We start from the raw sequence: 21,339 nt of genomic DNA, 5'->3' as shown, positions 1-21,339 counted from the left end.
ATGCTCACAGCAATGACTACAGTGTCTTCCAAAAGGGCACCAGTAACTTTACACAGGCCAAAATGCCATAGTCTAAACCTATTGAATTTAGGACTGCTTACATTTCCTCCAAAATATGATCTCTGTAAGTCCCCCAGAAGGAAATACAGAAACGGCTCCTGGCATTTCACCTCATCCTGCTTTATTAGATCGGCTCTTGACATTCTCACACTGCTGTGCTGCTTCACTGGACAAAAAAAAGCACACTTTAATGTGAAAAGGAACACCGTTTATTTTTGACCTTCTCATAGACACATCTCAGACGACAGTGATGCAAGCACTCATATCCTGTTTTCCCATTAAAAATGTCCACAGAGACAGAACGTATAACACCATGGTCATAGAGTTCAAATGGAAACATTAAATTAAGCAGTACATATTCGTATCAGATACAATGAAAACACACAGTATAATTAATTGCCAAGGAAACACAGTATTAAAGAACAGATCGTTATTGTTGTCATACTTTAACGTGTACCAGGTATTGAAACACAGCAACATCGAGAAGTATTGCTCAACAGGAGCGCCATTATCGTCACTATTTCATCAGATTTCTGAATCTCATTCAAGCCGTTTTGTCCCTTTTTTTTTAAATAGCAAAGAACTGGGGAAAATTCCAATCAAGATTCAGCCAATGAGTGAAGTAATGAGTTATGTGCACTCTATGACATCATCAATGTGCAACAAGTCTGGGGAGAGCCCCATGTGCATGGCTGCGTGTCAATAAAGTGAAGGTGAGAGAGAAATTCAACCATTTTCAAACAGTATGTTTCATGTAGATTTGATGAAATAAGACCTCGGAGTGTAAATTGCATGTAAAATTTTATGTTTTGAAAAATGGGAAGACGCTCATTGTCAAAAGCAAATGGATTGCTCTTGAGCAACCCAGCACAAGCAGATCACACTTAAGAGCCAAGTTTTTTATAGAAAAGTGAGAGAAAAAAAAACACACCCAAAATGAGCATTTTACCTTTCAGCTCCAACAATAACCTGGAGCCACAACTGTAACACAACTCACATATTATCACATGAAATTATAATGGCAGGACTTGTCCGTCTGCCAAAAAAAAAGGAAATTAAACACAAAAAAACTCAAACGAAACACAACACTTTCCCAATATGAATGTTAATTGCACCAAAATGAATTAAATTTTTAGGCTACAAAACTATGAATAAAGTATGAACAATGTGCAAAAACAAGGTCTACCTTTAAGGGAATCCTGCATTTAATATTAGCATAACGCTATTTCCTCTCTGTTGCTCTTTAAAAATAATTCAGCATTTATTAACTTATGTAAATTTTATGTAAAGACATCTGAACAGACAGCAATGGCTACTTTGGTTCCTTTTTAATGAAGGAGGGAAAGATAAGGAGGGAGAATGAGATGAATTTACAAAATATACATCTATTATTCTACTCTTCCCAGCAACCATGATTGATTTAAGTTAGTATGTGTGTATTTGCACTGTAAGTGTATGTGTGTGTACTTTCAGGGATTTTCAAAGTGCTATATCTGATAAGGTGAAAATTAGAAATTGATTTGTGGCTTGTTCCCTAGATGCAATGGTACAAATACACCCATCGTGGCCCCAAAGTGCCTCAGAGTAGGAATTTCTGGATCGTCTCCAGCTTACTGTCATCCATCTAGATTAGGTTTACTGAGCTTTTAAGAGTCAGACGTCCAGCGTTGTATTTGCTTTAAGGAATGATGGTAAACAACTGGAAATCACTTTTAGAAGCCTGATAATGTAACACCCTGGGCATCTCTTCCTTTTTCTTTGCATATTAAAGCTGCATTGGGTAATTGTGCACGAATGGTAGCAGTCAGACCCTGGTGAGTCCAGCTTTTTGGGAAAATTTGCTCGCCTGCTGCTGTTTCCGAGTATTATATTTCACTTATTGTTTTGCCATTGCCTCTGGGTGTGAAACTGCACATGACCAGAATTAATTTAGGTAAATAGAGCAGATCTGAATTAAAAAGCATGGGACTCTTCTGTTCTTTATCCAAGGATCATCATTTTCGAAAATTTTGCCCAGTGCAGCTTTAGGAAAATTAAGACCAGTTTATGCTGATTTATTCTTGTCTGTCTGTAGTTTTTAGTCCTGGGGTTCCAGTCCCTCTAGATGGTCGGGGATGGGTAGACCGGTGAGGATCGTCAGACACTTATTCCACACGTTGAACACGGGACACACGGGCTGACAAAAGGAGACGTGAAATGTGTGCAGGTGCTGGGAGCCCACCGCATCGTAGAAGGTCAGGTAGCCAGCATCGTAGTCTAGCAGGACCCCGACTCGTCGCAGGTGGGGCGAGGGCTCGATGGCCAGCTCTTTGCTGTTGTGGCGAACCACCCAGGAGTTGTTGCAGCGGCAGAGCACCCATGAGGCAGAGTTCTTGCCGATCCACTCGTGCTTAGGGGCTGATTTGTAGGCGATGCCCACTGCGTACCTGAGAAGGAATGGATGATTCTGTTATTACATTTTAAAACGATGTTAAAAACATAGAATTTTTATTGAAACACAAGGCACCGTTTAATGTCTAGTAGTAGTGAGTATTCCGCCCAGGCGGTTAATGTTGTGAAATGTTTGTAGTTTGAAAAACCAAAGTTCATGAAAAGAATTACTTGGTTAGGTTTAGTAAAAGATTGTTTGGTTAGGTTGAGGAAAAGATCTTTTGGTTGTGTTTCAGAAGAACTGTTTGGTTAGATTTAAGAAAGGATCGTCATGTTAGGTTAAGGAAAAACAGCTTGGTCAGGTTTAGGGAAACGCTTGTTTGCTTAGATTTAGGAAATGCTAGCTTGGGTAGGTTTAGAAAAAGCTTGTTTGGTTAGGTCGAGGACAAGATCTTTTGATTAGGTTGATGAAAAAATGACTGAACTTTAGTTCTACATGGGACATATGGGGTAAAGGTCTGTGTATGACCCAATACTTTACCCCTATCTCCATCCCTCTTGGGACTAAGTAGCTACATTAGTTGGAGCTGCTGCTCTGAGCATCTCAAGTTGATGCGGAGTGGTTTACATAGGAGTTACTTAAAAGCCCGGTGCTTTTCATACAGATTCTAACGTTTACCTTGTGCCACTGTATGAGACCTGGGAATGCTACAGAGCACAAAACTCACCATGTGCTCCCTCCAATTAAAGCCTCCCAGTAGTGACGACCACTGTCAATGAAGACGTTTCCCACCACGCCGTAGCTGCTCTGGCTGGTGAAGCGATCCTGGCCATGGCCCTTCTTGGACGTGGTTTCGTCCCGCTCCACCGTCAGGTTATCGTGGGACACCTTCAGCTTCTTGTGGGCAGATTTGGGATCCAACTTGAACGGCTGGCCTGGAGGAGGAGAATAAGTAAATTAAAACAAATTGATTTCGAAACGTATTGAGACCTGTAACAGTAGGCAGTCTTCAAAGAACAGCTAATTTATTTTCAGTTAATTGAATTTCATATTTGCCAACGGGGGGGGAGTGAAAATCCAATAAGCTACTTCTGTGTGGGTGTTTACACGTGAATTTTCAGTAAAGGTCAGTCTTATATCGAGTGTTTGTTTTCATCGTCTCGTGCTTACTGTTGGTCTTCAGAGTCCCCGGTTCACTGCTTCTGCTTCCCGCTTGGTTAATGGCCTTGACAACAAAGATATACTTGGTGCCACTCTGCAGACCATGCACCGTGTAGTGGTTCTGCTTGATGTTGGGAACAATCATCCAGCTCTCCAATGAGTTACACAGACCTGGGAGGGGAGGGGAAAGGAGGGCGAGATAAAGAAAAAGAGGCACAGGTGAGAGTGAGTCTGAAACTATAATCAAGTTTTCAGTTTTTTAAGGTTCCTTTAGCAATTAAAGCAAATGTGATGTGCTTTATTTAACGTACATTGTCTGAGATGTGACAATAAAAGTTCCTTAGAGAGGAGTGATGTACAGCTGTGTGGAAGGATATTAAATGATTTGTTGTGGGAGAGCCTGTGGGAGTGGGAACAGGTGAGAGGGTGTGAAAAGGCGCAAGAGGAAACCATTCACACCTCGCTGGCTTCATAGCTGCACTGTGCTCTCTCTGGTTTGTATGAGTGTCTTTGCTGTGTGTTTTATTCAATGGCACTTCAGTACTGCACCATCACCTCCTGAGGCCAGAGTACATTTGTGTGTGAGTGTGTGCGTCTTCCTTCCATGTCAAGGATTTGCTCGCCTGAGGAATTTTTACGCAGGAAGTACAACTATGCTGCTGCTCTTTGTTGGCCACCCATGGGTCTTCCATAACGAGTTCTCCTTTGAATGTTACAATGTCACATAAAGACATGTTATCAACATGTTCACCACGTTCTCTTGAAGAACTGCCACGATCCAAAACCTGCCATGGTCCAAAACCAATGTTGTCTAACATTCTAGTACTGAACTCATGTTCAAATATGATATTCTGCATTTAGTGGAATGTGTGTGAGTATGCCTACTGGATTTCTGGACCGTCAAGGCCAAAAGACAGTAACCTCACTCTGCCTGATGTTTGCTGTGCAGTCTGAAAATGAGCTATGCCAAAGACATGTTTAATTTCTGAGAAAACAATGTTTTAAATATAATGTTATGCCAACAAAAAGAGCTAAATACCAAGCCAAACTGTGAACTTACTGCAATTTGCCACAGATAGCTAGCTAGCTGCATCTAAAATGAATGCACCATATCAAGTGAAAGCTGGCTTGTGAGAAAGCTACAGCTAGCCTGAAGCTAAAACCTGTTGACTTTTCTATACCTGTGCTATAGTTAAAAACAAAAAAAATTAGAAAAAGAAAGAAAATCAACTAATGAACTGACATTCTGGTATTTCAATACATTTCTCATTAGCTAAATCCTATCATGATGAAGGAAAACAAAAAAAGTTAACATAGCTGCTTAGCTTAGCAGAGTAGCAATAATAATGATCTGTCTTTAAATAGTTATATTACTAAATCTATTACATAAATATTAACAGTAAATGTAGGTGTTATTAACACCTTGCAAAACAGAAATATATTGAATTGTGATAAATAATCAAAATAAAGTTTTTCATTTAAACAAACCAACTTACAAGGAACTAAAATTAATGGATTTTGTTCATAGATAGGTCTACTTAATTTTCCTCCATGTAAAGCCGGTGTCTGTTTTTTTATGGTAATGTTTCTTTGGGCAGGAGTAAAATACAAAAATATAACCTTTATCAGCCTGAAACTTTAAAATGCAAACACATATACTTATATGTTGAAATTTTTAAAAATTAAAGCTTCAGACAACCAAAGATGACACTAAAATCCACTGAATATGCAGTTATTTCTGTTCTAACCAACCAAAACACCAACCAAAAGTGGGATTACGACAGTAAGGACATTATGTTATTGAGTATCACACTATAGGTAGCATTACTTAACCATTACAGTACTACTACTACTGCTGGAATACTATTCCCACTGGTAAACACTTTCAGACTTAAAGTTAATTGCCCACGTTCATTAAAATCAAACACACTGCAATTTCATTTGATGGAGCTTGGTGCACCATGCAACAGAACTAGCCTGTCGTCTGTCACTAACATATTAACACATATTTCCCACAGGAAATCCAATTCAAATGGCTGTAGCGAACAATTATGCACAATGGTTAAGGATGTTGTTTTTGTTGCATTAACATTAGAAAAATTCCTCTTCTTCAACAGTGATTCATCTGAATTGCTCCGGGGGGAATTTTCTGGCACGTGACTTAGATGCAAACAGCAATGCCGCTGATGTTATCGGATGTGAAAACAGGAGGTGAGAAAGCTCAAAGCGTCTTGACGAACAGAAGGAGACAGGGAAGTGAAAGCAAGAGGAAAATACATCACACGTTAGTTTAATGGCTGTTGGTAATGTGCAACCTCTGGAAGGAATAAGGGAGGAAATAAGGAAGCTGTAGAGCTGAAGGGAAAGAAAAGAAGGCAAGCAAGTAAGGACAAAGAGAAAGAAAGAAGGGAGTAGGCAGAGGATTTTGGCTGTGAGGTAAATCTATTTGAATCTGAAAAAAAGGCTTAAAAAAGAAGAAATAAAAGGCAGAGAAAATACAGTTTGATTGAAAGGGAACAGGAGAGCTCGTCTTCAAATGCCCTGACCCCATTTTCTTCCTTGTAGCTGTTGCTCACTCGACTGTGCTCATGATTTTCTGGGCCTTGTGTGGATGGGAGTAGGTGTGTGTGTGTCTCCGATACTGTATGTCTGTTGTTCTACAAGACACTGTGTCACTACACGTGTGGCTGTGACGCTGATTCATTTTACAGCTGTCATCACTCCTAATGCGACGTCTCCCTCCTTCAGCGCTAAACGCCTCGTATGTATAGAAATACAAACTCAGCATATCCACTGAAGTCTTCTTCCGAGTGCTCTGCACCTGGTGTGAATTCTCCGCCGCGCTATCGTCAAATCCGTTTCTCCTTCCATCCCTCACAAGTTTCTGTCATTTGATGTGAGGCAGATAGTAACATAAAGGCTGGAGGCTTCACTTCAGGAGGTTCCACTTCCACTGCTATCTCAGCCTTTTAGAGACGCACCTCGGCTCCAAGCTGCCTTAGGGGAGCTAGTGGCCACAGTGGAGTACCAAGATTGTACTAAATAATATGTAAATGGTAAAATATATTGCAGGATTGCTTCCACAACACTTCTTTATCCAAATAACTTTTTTTAACTTTAATTATTTGCATTTTCAAGTGTTTAATATTGTGCATGGTCTAAATGCAGTTACATAAACTTCTCCAGTTGCCAGAATTCATCATCACTTTCAATAATAAAAAAATAATTAAGGATTGGATGTCATGTTCATGTTCGCAACTTTTCATCTTGGAGGGGTTGTTACTCTGTCAGTACATATCCATCATTATAAGTGCTAGAAGCTATTTTCATGTCATTTTTTTTTTTTTTTGCTTGTATTGCATAAGGGGATACCATTTTTAAATGCACCTTGTAAGATTGTCACAATTGCAGAATTTAAAAGTTAGAAAAACTAAACTAGTCAACCCTCTTGACACAAAGGTGTCCTGCACACAGTTAGCTTTGGTAACCCAAACCCTAGCTTTGGTTTTAAAGGTGCAGTATGTATTAAGTTTAGTTGACAACATTTAACTATCTCAAAACTATCAACAGAATGTGAAAAAAAGAGCAATTTTGATATCATAACATCTATGTATTGTGTTTGTGAGGTATCTACTGAAGTTATTATGCTAACCAGCTAGCCCTGGTGCTGGCGGTTTGAACACCAACACTCCCCTGGTGTTCTGAGCTCCAAGTCTGGACCGCTAGATGCATGGCTAACTGAGCTAACTAGCTGACAGCTACAGTTAGTGGTTACTCTGATGACATGCTGGCCCCTTTTTGTTTGGAGAATGTATTAGACCGTTGGAAAAATCTGACTCCCTGCAGGTTGCTAATAATAACATAATAATAGCATAATAACATGAAATAATTCAGTCTCCCCAGCTGCAATTACAAACCTGACGATGACTAAAAAGGATTTTAAACATTTGGACATTTGGTTTCAAGATACATGATTTCTAAACGTAGTCCTGGTCTGACTCGAGCATTCCTTTACTTACTGGCAATGTTAGACTGTCCAGTGAAGATGGCGTACTGGAGCTCATAGGACACCACTGTGAATTCATCATCAGACGTCCAGTGGACTGCGATGGTGTCGTAGGAAGCCGTGCACAACTCTTCCCTTATGCACGGAGCATTTGGAGCTGCAGACGGTGGAAAAAGAAGTATCATTCAACAAGATCTTGAACTCTAATGCTACATTCCAATTCAATATAGTTGCAAATTACATTAGTAATACTCCAAAATGATAAGACACTCAAAGTCTGCCAACCATTATAACAAACAGTAGCTCCAATTAACCACGTACGTGTTCATTTGGTTTAATTTAAGAGTGTAAAGGCTTCATTACACACAGGATTGAAGATGTTCTTTCCAGTAGAGTGGTAGGTTGAGCATTAAAAGCAGTGTGGTGGAGAAATAATAAAATATTCAGATAAACACATTAACACAGCGGGGAGGAGTAAAGATCCCAGCCCTTTTAGCAATGACAAATGTGGGTCGTTACATAACCAAAATAGCTAAATTGGATTTCTTCCATGCATGTTTTGATCCACATGTGCTTTATTACATTATAGTTGTTCTAATTCTACAGGGAAATAAATAAGACAAACCATTTTTGTATTCAAAACATGAAGTAGTAGAGAGAGAATGGACTGAGGTAAGAAACAAAGATACAAAGGCACAGCTTAAATTGATTGTAAAGCCACTTCCTATCTCTTTTGGTGTCTGTCACTCTCTCCCTTTAGCGAGCCTTCTGTCACGAGTGGCTGCACATAGCGGAGTGATTCAGACTGATTCACTTAGTGAAAAGGCCCTCCAGCGAAGCCCTCATGCATTGCGGGGAATAAATACGCGCCAACCATTTTCACAGGCCATTCAAATCCTCTACACATGATGCCTTGTTTTCGTTCCCCAGCGTGCTCGTAATTCATGCAGAGACATTTTGATGGCTCCTCGTAAATGGGACATCAGAAATTAATGTTGAAAATTAATTTTGGAGTTAATAGGCTGGGGCCTGTTTCTTCCAACGCAGCGCTCGAAGACACAGATACTTCAAAAGAATAGAAAAAAATAACAATCAGATTTCAAAGCTGGAATAGAATTATAAATAGAGGCAATGTTTGCTTTCATGGTCAGCGAGGGAATAAGGGATTAAGGGCTAGACTGTAGATGCAACAAAAGGGGACGTTTGGTTTGTCACTTCAACCTCAAAGAAAATCATCAACTGATCTCGACATCAAAGAATTTAAAACAAGGTGTTCATGGTGTTTTTTAGTTTGATCAACACATGTCCCTTTGAAAAAAAAAAGACTTTGATCAAGGCTTACCGGTAAGGTAGTCCAGACTCTCCAGCAACTTCTTCTCTCTACCGAAGTCCAGGGCAAACGTGTCGAAGGTGTCCGTTAGGTTTATCTCAGGGATCAGCACTTGGGTTGACGCAGTTGCCATGGAAACCCTAGATAATTAGCAATCAAAATTGTACAAGTTTATTATAATCTTTGAAATGACGGAAAGACTTAGAGACACATACTGTCTATTGAAAATGGATAAGATTCTCCAAGAGAAAAAGGAAATTCTAACATTATTTTAGCTGATAAATAACAGGATAGTATAATCAAAATCAACAGTTGCTCCATTAAAAACACTGAATCTGAATAAAATCAGCCCTCTAATTAGTGAGGCTGTGCGGATTAGGTTCTGATTGAAACACTGCTTTAGTTCGAAGGACTAGAGGATAATGATTTCTTTTTATATCACTCAGCTTTGTATCTCATGAGGAAGCCCATATTGGACACCGGACTTCTTTCTCAATCGCCAAATCAATTAGTCAGAAAGCTTAAGCAGTGAGCGGAACAATATGAGGCTAAATAAAAGATTAATTCCCACTCTACTTGTCTTTTCTTTCGGGTAAGTCAAGTGCATAGAGTTCTCAAAATTGTTTCTTAAATCTGTGTGTGCCCCCTTTGCCCTTCATCCAGAGGCTAGACTTTAGTTTGCTAAAGTGTGAGTAATTCCATCATATGTGGCCTGTGTGTGGGCTGTCCGACCTCTCATTGATGCTCTTGGCAGTCTGCAGGAAGCGAGCGTGATCGGTTTCTTTCAGCGTCTGATCGGCCTGCGTGATGAGTGCTGAGGACCTCTCGATGCACTGCTTGCAGTTGGTGATCTGTTGCGCGAGCTTCCGAAGCCTTTGCGCCTAGAGAGAATGGCAAACGCAAGGAAAGGCTTGAGATCAGTGCTGTTGGGCTAGATCAAATCATCGAACCACGGATGTGTGAAAAGGTCCCCATCCAGGTTAAGATGTTGAAGATCATCAGGGATGAGAACATAATGAGAGATGACGACATGAAATGACCCCCAAAATCTGGGGTCACATTTCAAAGCTCATACACGAAAGGTCAAATCCAGAGTTGACTGATGCACATAGTCATCTACTTCTTTTTCATGTTTTCTTAATTGGTATTAAGATCAAACATGGTACAACTTAGCAAAGGCATCAACATGTCCATCCTGCTTAGCTTCAAAATTGAGTAGGCGATTCTTGAGAAAGATAGTTTACTGTTGAGTCTCATTCCCAGGATGTTGAATGCCAATGCTTTGGGTGACTCGGTCCCAATACCAACCTATTTGACGACTGAAATATCAACTATCTTTCTCAAAAATCACCTACTTTGCCTCCAGTTCAAGGGACTGGGAGCTGATTTGCTGTTTTGACCTTTGTTTTTCGTTCTATGAAGAAAGAAAGAAGCTTCTCTTTGCTTAGAGCCTCTGCTTCTCTTCTAGCAGTGAAGCTAAGTGAACCAGACACTTCAAGGATAACCTTTTCTCTCTGTTTTAGACCAAATAAACATGGATGCGATTACACAAGTAAGCTTCATACAAAAGATGAAGATTTCGATTGAAAAAGACAGTAACCAAGGAACAGACAAATGGCCCAACGGAAGTGTCTAAGCTACATGAGATAAGCTTCTTCCATGTCCCTGCTTTTACTACATTTTCTAGGCGTGTCAATGATTCTATTGCACGCAAATCTGGGATTTCATTTCTCCTCGTCGCTCAGCTTCATTCCTTCTCCCTACAGTGCAGGCAGAGATTTTAGGAGACAGATTGAGGTCAGTGGCTGAATTGAGGTCAAAGGATATTTCATCAGTGGTTTGGCTTCTAAAGCACCCAAAACACTGTAATCTCAGGCCAAATCCATTTATAAAGTTGGCAATATTATGAACATGTTAGACAATAACAACATAAGGCAGATTAAGACCAGAAACTTGGTCTCAAAAAAGAGCATTTTGAGGTGTTACTGATCATGAGCTCACATTCCACACAAAGCAATAATTGAAGGAAGCTGTTGGCCTTAAAATAAGTATCTCTGTATCTTCTCTGCTACATTCCATGGTGGAAAGAAAATCCCTATAGTAGGTTCCAAGTCTCATTAAATACAGCTGAAAGAAAAATCATCCGGGTTTAGAGCACAAGTAAATGTGCCCTCCCATATGCTCTGGGATCTAGTCTTGGCCAGTCCGACTGATTTCCCCGTCTGTTCAGAATGGGTTGAAGGGTTTGTGTTCTAGGCAGCTGAACAGTTTGCCTTCTGTTCACCATGTAAGGATCAGGTCAAGTGGCAGAGACAAAGTATTGCATTTGACACAAAATGGGGTCGGATGGTAGCTTGGAGAGATTTCAGTGCAGGTCCTGGATACTGAAATGTACCACATTGGCACAAGGAGAAGGGAGTTAATTTGTTTTTATTTTTATGAATATGACTGTGGAATATTAAATCTGCAGACAGTATTTGCTCATGATGATAATTATACACGTTGGAATGGTTTACTTATGGAAGAAAATATAATTTTTAATGATTAAGGGATGATTTAAATTAGTAGCTACAAAAACATGGTTCAAGCAATAATTAAGCATCAAGATAATGGAACAGTTCACCCCAAAATGGAAATTCAGTCAGTGCAAGCGGAAAATCGAGGGAAGTTCTGTAGTCTACAGAACATTTCTGGAGCTTCACAGCAAAACAGCGTAGCAGCAGTCTCCCAAACAACTGATGTAGATCGGGACATTAAAACAGAAATAACAACAGAAAAAAATTAGCTTGACCCACTTCAGACAGGGTGTGTGCTAACGCTTTTAGCTTAGCCGCTGGCAAAGATTTCAGCTTTAAAAAGGATGTACATAACGTCATTTCAATTCAGTTTGGGATCTCAAGGCTTCAGGCGACATGGATTACCCTGCTCAAGCTCTATGAAGCCACTACATGCTTTTGTTTCAGTTGTTTATTAAGGTTTTAAAACAAGTCCCCATCTACTTCAGGTCTTTAGGAGAATGCTGCAATGCTGTTTTGTTGTGAAGTTACAGAAATGTTGTGCGGACAACAAAACTTCACCCGACTTTTCATCGGCAGCATTGAGAAGATAATGACTGAATTTTCATTTTTGGGTGAGCTGTTCCTTAAAGTACATTGTGCTGTTTGTGTTAGAAGAACAAAATGACAAGTGAAAGACAAGGCATAAAAACCAACTCAGGAAAATAAATGCTATCCGCTATCAAATTCTTCGCCCCCCTGAGCGTTCAACTCACCTTCCCCTCCTTGATCTTGCTGCCAATGATCTGCCTCCTCTGCTGAATGATGTCAATCAGGAGATCGCACTCCTCAAGGAGCTTGCCCTCCTGACGGGACGCGTTCACCTGAGAACCAATTCAAAAGAGAGTAATAGATAAACAAAGAGAGTGATGGATGTCATGAGTGGGGTATAGTGGGTGGATAGTATCTCCACATCGTGCCGACCGAGGGCCAGGACGTCATTTTCATCCATCAGCCGGCCCTCCTGTCTGGAAGCAACACTTGAGGAAGATGAGGCATATTCAGCCATCTTGCCTCCTGCTGGCTTGAGTGGTGAGTGACAAGAAAAATTAGCAGGAAGCCCTTTGGCTGTAAGAGAGGCATGACACTCAGCAGCATGAATGGCTGTGTCCGAAATCACCCCTATTTACTGTATAGTGCACTGTATCTAGCCTCCACCATTTTCTGAGTATCTGACTTCTGTGCCCTTAAAAATTTGATGCATTTACATTTAAAAATGTAAAAATGATCATTGTGAGAATCTGTAGTTGTCAGCTTTAACACAAGACTATGAGTGATAAGTGATGAAAATCTCAATATAACCCTAACACCCTGATGAATGGCTGATTTTGGATGCAGCCAAGAAATAGCCCTCAGTGCCATGGCAGCCATTTTGAGCTGTTTGACAAGATGAGAATCAGGCACTTGGCACTTTATACATTTCCCATAGAGTGCTGCAGGGATGACATATATGTCGGCTAACCCAGATGTTAGCATCGCCCCGGTTCCCTCAGCAAAAAGCCTATGGGATTTTTGAACTGGATTTTGGATTATTGCCTTAAATAGGCTCTGTGGTGAACACAAGTTTATGATACGTACACGTTTTGCTCGGCAAGATAATCTTCACAGAGAACACCACTGTTTTTTGAAACGAAAATAAAACCACCAGAGGTAAAAAGCTAACGTCAGGCTATAAACAAACTACGCTGCACTATACTACACAAACTTATATAAATTGATCAATGTACAAGTTGTAAAGTCATAATAAGAATCGTTTGGAACTACAGTCCACCTGTAGAGATGGAGCAGTGAGTAGATGAGTCTCCATGTTCAGCATAACGACGGTTAATGTCCCCAACAACTTCTGTATTTAGCCACTTGTTAGCAACTGCCTTTTTTGAGACATGCAAGTGCTTTATAATACAGACATGGGGTAGTACTAGTTAGTGGAGTATTTCATGTTGTAGAACAAAACTTGAAAATCTCTGAAGCTTTTGTTAACCTTATTTCAGGCATTCAACCGAAAAACCCACTGACCTCAAGACTTTTTAAAAAATATTGGTTAATATACAGTAGGTTAACATTTAAGGTCAAATATTACACTTCAGAAGGTAGAAACTACCTAATGTGTAGGCTCCCAACTAGATTAAGGTAGCTTCTGCAGCTGCTGTTAATGAGGCTATTAAGCTAATCCGAACGGTGGAATGCTATGCCTACAAATTTGTGAGAGTGTATTAGTTTAAATCACTTTAAAACTAATGTATTGAAGTCATTAAGGTCACAATACATTTATTCAACACTGTCCCCTATGTGTTATGAAAGTAAATGAAGGGAGTCATATTCCAGCGCTGGCTTGGTGACTTGTGCTGTCCACCTTTATGTTGAAAAATCAAGCAGGGTCCCTATTTAGTCTAGGTTTCTAGTTTAAAATCAACCACTTAAATACTTTAATACTTTCTACATGGTCCAACAATGAGAAAGTTAAGCAATAAAAGTCATCGTCATACAACACAAGCCTGTCGCGTAACTTTTGTGGCTGTGGGTTCAAACATTTGCTTGGCCCAAAACCCACTGACACCAATAAACGTAAGAAAAATGATTTAATTTAGGCGGAGGGTGTTTGGAAAGTACACTTGATGCCGTTGATTACACGCCGTGAGGGTCTTTAGATGAAAAATGGCATCCAGCTCCGCTCTCTGAGGCATTTGATTCACTTCGTTGTGGAACCTTCACAGTCTGAGCAGGCTATAAAAGTTGTAAAAGTCCAATTATAAGACTGCAGGTCCTAACATAATGTGTAATTTCTCACTGTGGTCATTTCCTAGCGGCCCCCTTTTCAGCACCTTGTAAAGTGTTTTCTTGCTGCAGCAAAGCGATAGCACAGGGAGCAATGAAAGGGAAGTCCGCGGTGAGTGTTGCCAAGCCAACAAGAGATTGCACAGTTTTTCATACACACATGAAGTCCCTCGTACGCACACACACGTGTTGACAGGCGTTGTAATAATGACATCATGGGGAGTCGTTTGCCTTTCCTCCGCGGAGCCAAACAAAACTGGAAAGGACTTTTCTCAATATCCTCAACATGCCCGCCAAAACAGCAATTGTGTGATTTTGTGACATTGTGTTGCCAACAGAAACAATTTGCCACCTGGATTACATCTCAGCGCTTACAGAGTGTGAGACATGCTAAGCTGAAAGCCTCGGCTCTGCTGTACAGAGTAGCCGCGGCAGGGCCGGTGCATCTGTCTTTTCAGCACTGCTAATTGGTTTCTTCGACATCACTGTGACTGCTCTGGGGAAGCTGGAGATTTGAAAGTGCTTACTCTGTGAAAGGCTTGTACACATGTTATCTCTTGGTGGAATTCTGTACACCAATTAGCAAACTTATACAGATCTAAAACAAGGGCTTTCAGGGTAGAAGTTTCTTTGAATAGGACCACAAAAACACAAACTGAAGTTCATGTATTCTTTTGAAGTCAGCATTTTTTGGTCTACAGCTGATTTTGCTTATTTCGCTGTGTGTTTTTTAATGCGCTGCTGGGTCTGGAGGAGTTTCCAACAACTATTAATAACACTTTAACTTAAAGGACTTTTTTTAATCTCTTGAAAGATGACCGTTGTGTAAAACTGGCCTGTCTTTGCAGTAGGAAGATGCAAACGCTATTGAAATTGGTGCCTTGTGATAAGAGAAAACAGAGAAAGTGATCCATGGTTCTCCCTCTTGCTCAAAAGGTAGAAAACCTACAACAATGAGAATGCACTGTGCTGCACCAGACCATTAAATACTCCAGCTGATAGGTGATATAATGCGAGCTGGGCGGCACTTGGTTTTTGCTTGTCACCTATTCCGAGACAGGAGAAAGTATATCGGCCAGCTAGTAGCAACAATATGGTGTTACAGCCAAACAGTAGACGTTGATCTCTCTCTCTCTCTCTCTTGATCCCACTAAACTCATTGTGTACGTGCATTCAAAAATTTGCAGTTGATGCATTGCGTCATTTTGCGGATTATTTCCAGCAGATGAGTGGTAGAGACATTGTTCAATTGCATATACTACCACCACTGCAGTGATAACAAGCTGAATAATCGGCAAAGTTCCTGTTTGAATGGAGCTGTAATGAAAGCTCGGGCTTTTGTCTTGGCCGAGACTGTTGTTCAGTTTCCACTGAAGCTGTGATTCGCTCTCCCTGATATTCCATGACTGATCTCAACATAAATAAAGGCTGACGTCCTCTAACGTTGCTCATCTGACCAGAACAGCCGCCCACAAAGCTGCATGGACGCACACTTCTATCACACTGCCTCCAAATGTAAGCATTCTGATAAGAGACTGCATTTTAAAAACTCAAAGGAAGACATTTTGTTGACTGAATGGTTGACTTGTGATGAACCAGACAGTGCACCCCCCCCCGTCACTTTGGGACCAGAGTACACCATGTGCCATGTAGCGATGTGGAGCATCTAATGACTTTGGGCAGTGCCCTCTGGAGCATATGATCAGTGTGACAGATTGTACCCTGGCAGCAACATTAAGTGATTCATTAAGCTGCAGAAACACACACATGCAAAAAATGACTCAGTCCTCGAGGGTATAAAAACTTATGGAAAGGCACGCAAAGTAAACTTTGTGCAAAGGAGTTGACGTTAAACTTTACACGCCTGATGAATTCAGTGACACCGAGCCTGAAGACATCAGAGGTATTTCTTCCTCTGTGGATTTCGCTGCGGGAATTTTCCTTGGAACCATTTTCCTTATTGCATTTTATAAACAAGTCAATTAAGTGCCTATAATTACCCCTCTTTGGGGTAATTTGTGATCAAATACACTTGGATTCAATCACGATAACTCGGTTCCCTATTTTCCAACAGTCGCAAATATTGTGTGGCATCAGATTCAAACAGTTGCAGCAGCTTGATCCTATTAGCCGACATGTTGCCAGCTGAAAAAGAATGCTGCAATGTGACATAATGCGGCGCAGAGGCATTAAATTGTGGGCGCGATTCAACCACAGGCGGTGACTCAGAGGAAACTGGATGCGAGCTAGCGATCACATTTAGAGGACCACTCAGAGCAGAATTCATGGAGGGGATGTGAAGTGAGGTTGCCATCGGTGCCGTTTTGAGTTTGTAAAAACTTTTCTAAGCGTGCACGAACACTTTGCAATTTTCAGACAACTTCTGCAGACTCAGAGGTGTCAGAGAGTCTGAGCAGCCGTCTCCAGAAGAGCTTTGGAGTAGATGAATCTGTGAAATATTCAGAGAGCTTTCCCTGCGTGACCCTCTTTTTTTAAGCGCCGTCACATCCACCTGTCTCACGAGCATATAAATGAGTTTATATGACTTCACGTATAATTTTGGCTCGTGAGCGCAGCTTGATATGTATTTTTTTTGGGAAGTTTTATCTCGTGCAATCTGAGTTTTCTCACCTGAAGACAAACACGCTACCACTGTACGCCCCACAAGCTATTTCTAGGCTTTAGAGTGTGTTGTGAAGCCTTACTGTACGTGTGACCATAATGCACTGGAGGAAAAAAAGAAAGCAGGTCATGCATTTTTTGCCCCCTCATATATGCATCATTTATTCATTTCTGATTTTTAAAGTGGAATGTTTCCTTTTTTGGTCCTTTTGTGATCAACGATTCGTATTTAAAATTCCTGCATCATGGAATTTTCTCCACAGAAAACATGTTTGCGTGACGGCTCACAAAACGCGCACACAGCACTTTGGCAGAAAACCAAAAATTAAACCTCCTTAATAAATCACAATCCTCTTTCCTTGCGGTTTGCACAGGCCTTGCCAGGCGGAGAGGCTGCTCTCCGTTATTTCTAAAGTAGGATGTCGCTGCCTTTTAACCCTGTGGCGTTGCTTTATTTAAAGCTTCTTAGCGGGGCCGGCGTAACATGAACGGGCAGGCTTAGCACAGAATTGCCATCAGTGGAGCTAAACACACAGAGGCATTCACACGCACTGCTATTATCCTAAAAAACAACATATTAGCTAAAAGCAGATGTTGAATAATTGCAGTAACAAAGCAAAGCATGCACTGCTCATGCCAGTTTATACACACATGCTAACACATTGTGAGATGTGTGCTAATGAGAATGATGCTAATGTCCATATTTTCAAAGCACAGAGAAGCCCCACTGCTGGTTTCACTAAAACTTGAAATGAATCCTTTTTAAGCATAATAACTGCATTTCAAATTTATGACAGCTCAGTCTGAATTTAAGACATACAGTCGAGCTGCACCACATTTCACCATTTATGAATCATTTAGTCAGTAAAATATCAGAAAGCACGAGTTCCCAGAGAAGCACCTATTTGTCCGACCAACACTGTGAACCCGATTATGTTGCATTTCCAATTTTTCCAAACAGAAATGCAGAAAATGTTCTCTTTTTTTTTGCCCAATAACCAACTAAAACAACGTATAGTTAAAAAAAATTGTACACAATAGCACACAATACTTTTTTCACATGGTATAATTATTTCACATAGCCCCTATGGGGTTAGGCTAGCTGCTAACCGAAGCTACATGCTAAGCTAAAGGATGCTGCTCTCAGCTTTAGGCCTTGAATCACACAGGAGATGGGAATAAAACATATATTTTTAGTAAATAAGTCAAAATATTAAATAAAATGCACAATTTGTTGCAATGCTAATAAAACACAAGAAGACTTTACATAAATTCCAAGTGCCAGTAAACATTTGCCAGAGCAGATTTACAGTGTGAATTCTAAACAAATACGACATGTCGAGTAAGACAGTATGTAGGTCAGCATTGACCTCTGAGCACCGCTGGGACTGACCTCCACATGTTGACAAGTCTGGATCAGTTTCCCCATAAGCGACTCCAGCTCGTTGTTCCTCTTGATCAGATTGCTCAGGTTGGAGTCCAGGGCTTGCTGCAGAAAACACAGATGAAAGACAAAACAGAGAGAGTGAGGAATGAAAAGGAAATGGATGGGACGTAAATGCAAAGGAACAGACGTGAAGGGCAGAGCCATGTATCAAAGGAGGATAAAAACACAACAGATTTTTTTTTTCTTTTAACCCCCTTTAGGTTTCTCGGCTTAGACGAGCCGAAGAAGTTGCCAGACAACCTCAGGCGCTACATCACAACACAAAATAAAGTTGTAAAACAGCTACATTCTAGAAAACACAAGACAGAATGAGCAAAAAAACGTTTGATTCCTCAGCACAGATTCAGCAAAGACAAGCCACTTTTCTTCACAAGCATCCCCGGGAGTTTCCTTCCTCTTCTTTCTGAAGAGCGTCTACCTACCTCCGAGCGCGGGTGATGATACCCCTCGTCCCTGTACTGCCTCCTCATCCTGCCCCGTCCGAGCCTCAGACAGTGGATCCTACTCTAGTCGAGGATGTGACTGGGACAGCCACTCCACTGAGCACCAAGCCATGCGCAAACCCGGCCAAGCGGCAAATTAGGCATCAAAAGCTTCCCCTATGAGAGCACGCAGCAGCGCTCTCGGCTAACGAACCGGCAAACAGGTGACAGCACGTCAGCTCAGTCCCCTAACGCTCCTCCCCGCTTTTTTCCCCATCTTCCCTCCCCCTTTTTTTTTTTTTCCTCTTTTGCTGCTTTTCATCCACCCAGGCACAAGCTGTCTCCTTTACTTCCAAGACCGTCATATTATTGCCAAACCGAGCGTGCTTAAGCCGCTCTGATGCCACGTCTCCACTGCCCCTCTCCGAACTGTGTTCCAGATGGATTTAAGCTCAGACCCGGCGGATGCTGAGACTTCCTGCAATGCCTCCAACAATGGTGTGAAGTTGTGTTGGGTGCAGCGAGGCCGAAACGGCAAAAGTCAAAGATAGGCGCTGCAAACCTGCTTCGAAATGAAGGAGGTAAACTAGCTAGATACGCTACATCTACCATGTTTTAACAGCAGTGCGAACACAGCCAGATTCTGATTGTTCTGTGGCGGATTAAAAAGGGAGTGACCCCCAGAGGGAATATTGAATGAACAACAGTAAAGACACATAGAGATGGTGGGATTTGTGTGTTTTTTTGTGTGTGTGCGCTGTACTGGCACGGGGGGCTTAATGGATGGCCTTAATACGCCGATGACACACAAAAGCAAAGAGCAGCATAAAGGTCTCCTCGGAGAGGAATATATGACGCTGCGATCATCATCCGGAGAGAGATAAAAATAAACCGAAACCTCGCGAAGGATGATGAGGAGGATAAGGATCACAACGATAAGTCAGCAGCTGCGTCACGTGCACGTCGGAAAGCAAAAATTCATGCATGCGCGCTTAAAATGCAAAAACATATTCTTGTGATTATGTCTGATGTACACACACACTCTTCAGAACATGAGATACAGTGTGACATGTGCACAAGGGAGCGGAATACAGCATCTCAGGGATTTAAAGAGATCACACCTGCTGTCACTCCCCATGCAAAGCTACATTCACTCCTTGTGTGTGTGCATTCGTGGTCAGGATTGGACATGGAGGGGTTGCTAACCCGCGTCTATAGTGTCCATGTTGCCAGCTTGTATTAATGTGTCAGAGCTCAGCTGCCCGCCTGCCCGTCAGGTTGATGAGCTGTCAGTCATCCTGCTCGTTTATCCGCACCATCACTCTCTCTCTCTCCGTCTGCCTGTCCTCCGAGCTGGATTTTCACCCCCTAGAAAAAAATCAGTGTCTGTGCCACGATAATCTCTCCTCTGAACCAACTAGGTTAAGCCATGTTGATTTGATGCGTTTTAAGATATACAGTAAGCCAGTGGGTTCAGATTTGCTCAGTAGTGAGCTGCAAGGATGCATTTTAAAAGTGAAACAGGTGCAGAAAGTTGCCAAATATGCTAAAGTATAATGTTGAAGTGAGCGTACTTGACTTCTGCAGTTTCAGAGGGAGATGACTCTACAGCATTCATTACTCAGTTACCTTGCAGATTAGGATTTTGCATATAAAACATCATTTAAAGTGACGCTAATGCATTTCATGGTCTTCATGTGGTTCACACACACGGGCATTAAAAGTCACAAAAATAAACATGAGGGATATAAAACGCTGCCAAAAGAAATGAGGGGGAAAAAAGAGACTGAAAGTAGTTTATGACAAGATGTAGTCCAGATAGAAAACAAGGCAACAAGAGTCTACAGCCAAGCTCATTGTAAAGAAGACTGGACTGTCAGAGAAGGAGATTGGTGGGAGTCTCATTTTCACATGTAAAAGGGCAAATTGCACTTGTAGTTTTCATATGGGCAGAAAGGTTAACATGTTAAGTCACTTATAAGTTTTTAGATTTTAAGATATCATAGTGCCGTGTATGCAAAGGTGAAAATTGAGCTCAAGAGAACATTCAGGAGTTAACAACTCTTAATAATATATATAATATATAATAATATATAATAATATATATGGTACTGGTTGTCATTTATGTAGATCTTAAACATCAGTGTTGGATGGATATCAGTACCCAATGTCATCCAATAGTTGTTGGGATATTTCAGTCTTGAGCAAAGTGTTGGACCGACCAACAAACACAGCCATCCTGAGAGCTAATTTTAGCTCTCAGTGAAAGTAGTGGTGGAAGAAGTCATTGGTGCCATAATGTAAAAAGTAAAACCAAAGGTCATTCATTTCAAATTACACTCAAAACGTAGTAGGTAGTAGTGGTAATTGTATATTATTAAATTTCACATTTTAGATTATTAAAGGGTAACTCCAACAGTTTTGCACATTAAAGTGTGTTTACAGAGTGCCACTGAGTGACATCACTGGAGGAAAGCTGGCTTCCTCTGGAGCCACAAAAGGCTTTATACTACTTTTTTCACAGAAAACACACGTTGCTGTGTAAAACTGGTGGATTTGCCCTTTAATATTGATGAGTCAATGTACAAAC

The 21,339-nt window shown here is 41.1% G+C and overlaps 1 protein-coding gene across 1 annotated transcript in view; it reads right to left on the bottom strand.

Moving 5' to 3' along the window:
* Positions 1-246: 246 nt before the first annotated feature.
* Positions 247-21,339, bottom strand: part of LOC141020367 (E3 ubiquitin-protein ligase Midline-1-like) — a 50,829-nt gene continuing 29,736 nt past the window's right edge. The window contains exons 3-10 of the mRNA XM_073495415.1: positions 18,274-18,369; positions 12,200-12,307; positions 9,661-9,809; positions 8,941-9,068; positions 7,612-7,755; positions 3,602-3,763; positions 3,159-3,366; positions 247-2,486 (exon numbers count right to left, since the gene is read on the bottom strand). Coding sequence (XP_073351516.1) covers positions 2,138-2,486; positions 3,159-3,366; positions 3,602-3,763; positions 7,612-7,755; positions 8,941-9,068; positions 9,661-9,809; positions 12,200-12,307; positions 18,274-18,369 — 1,344 coding nt within the window. The 3' untranslated portion in view covers positions 247-2,137. The remainder of the gene's footprint in view (positions 2,487-3,158; positions 3,367-3,601; positions 3,764-7,611; positions 7,756-8,940; positions 9,069-9,660; positions 9,810-12,199; positions 12,308-18,273; positions 18,370-21,339) is intronic.

Source organism: Pagrus major, chromosome 24 (genome assembly GCF_040436345.1).
Source record: "Pagrus major chromosome 24, Pma_NU_1.0".
Classification (NCBI taxonomy): Eukaryota; Metazoa; Chordata; class Actinopteri; order Spariformes; family Sparidae; genus Pagrus; species Pagrus major.
Note: the sequence above shows the minus strand (reverse complement) of the source record. Positions and strands in the feature narration are given on the sequence as shown.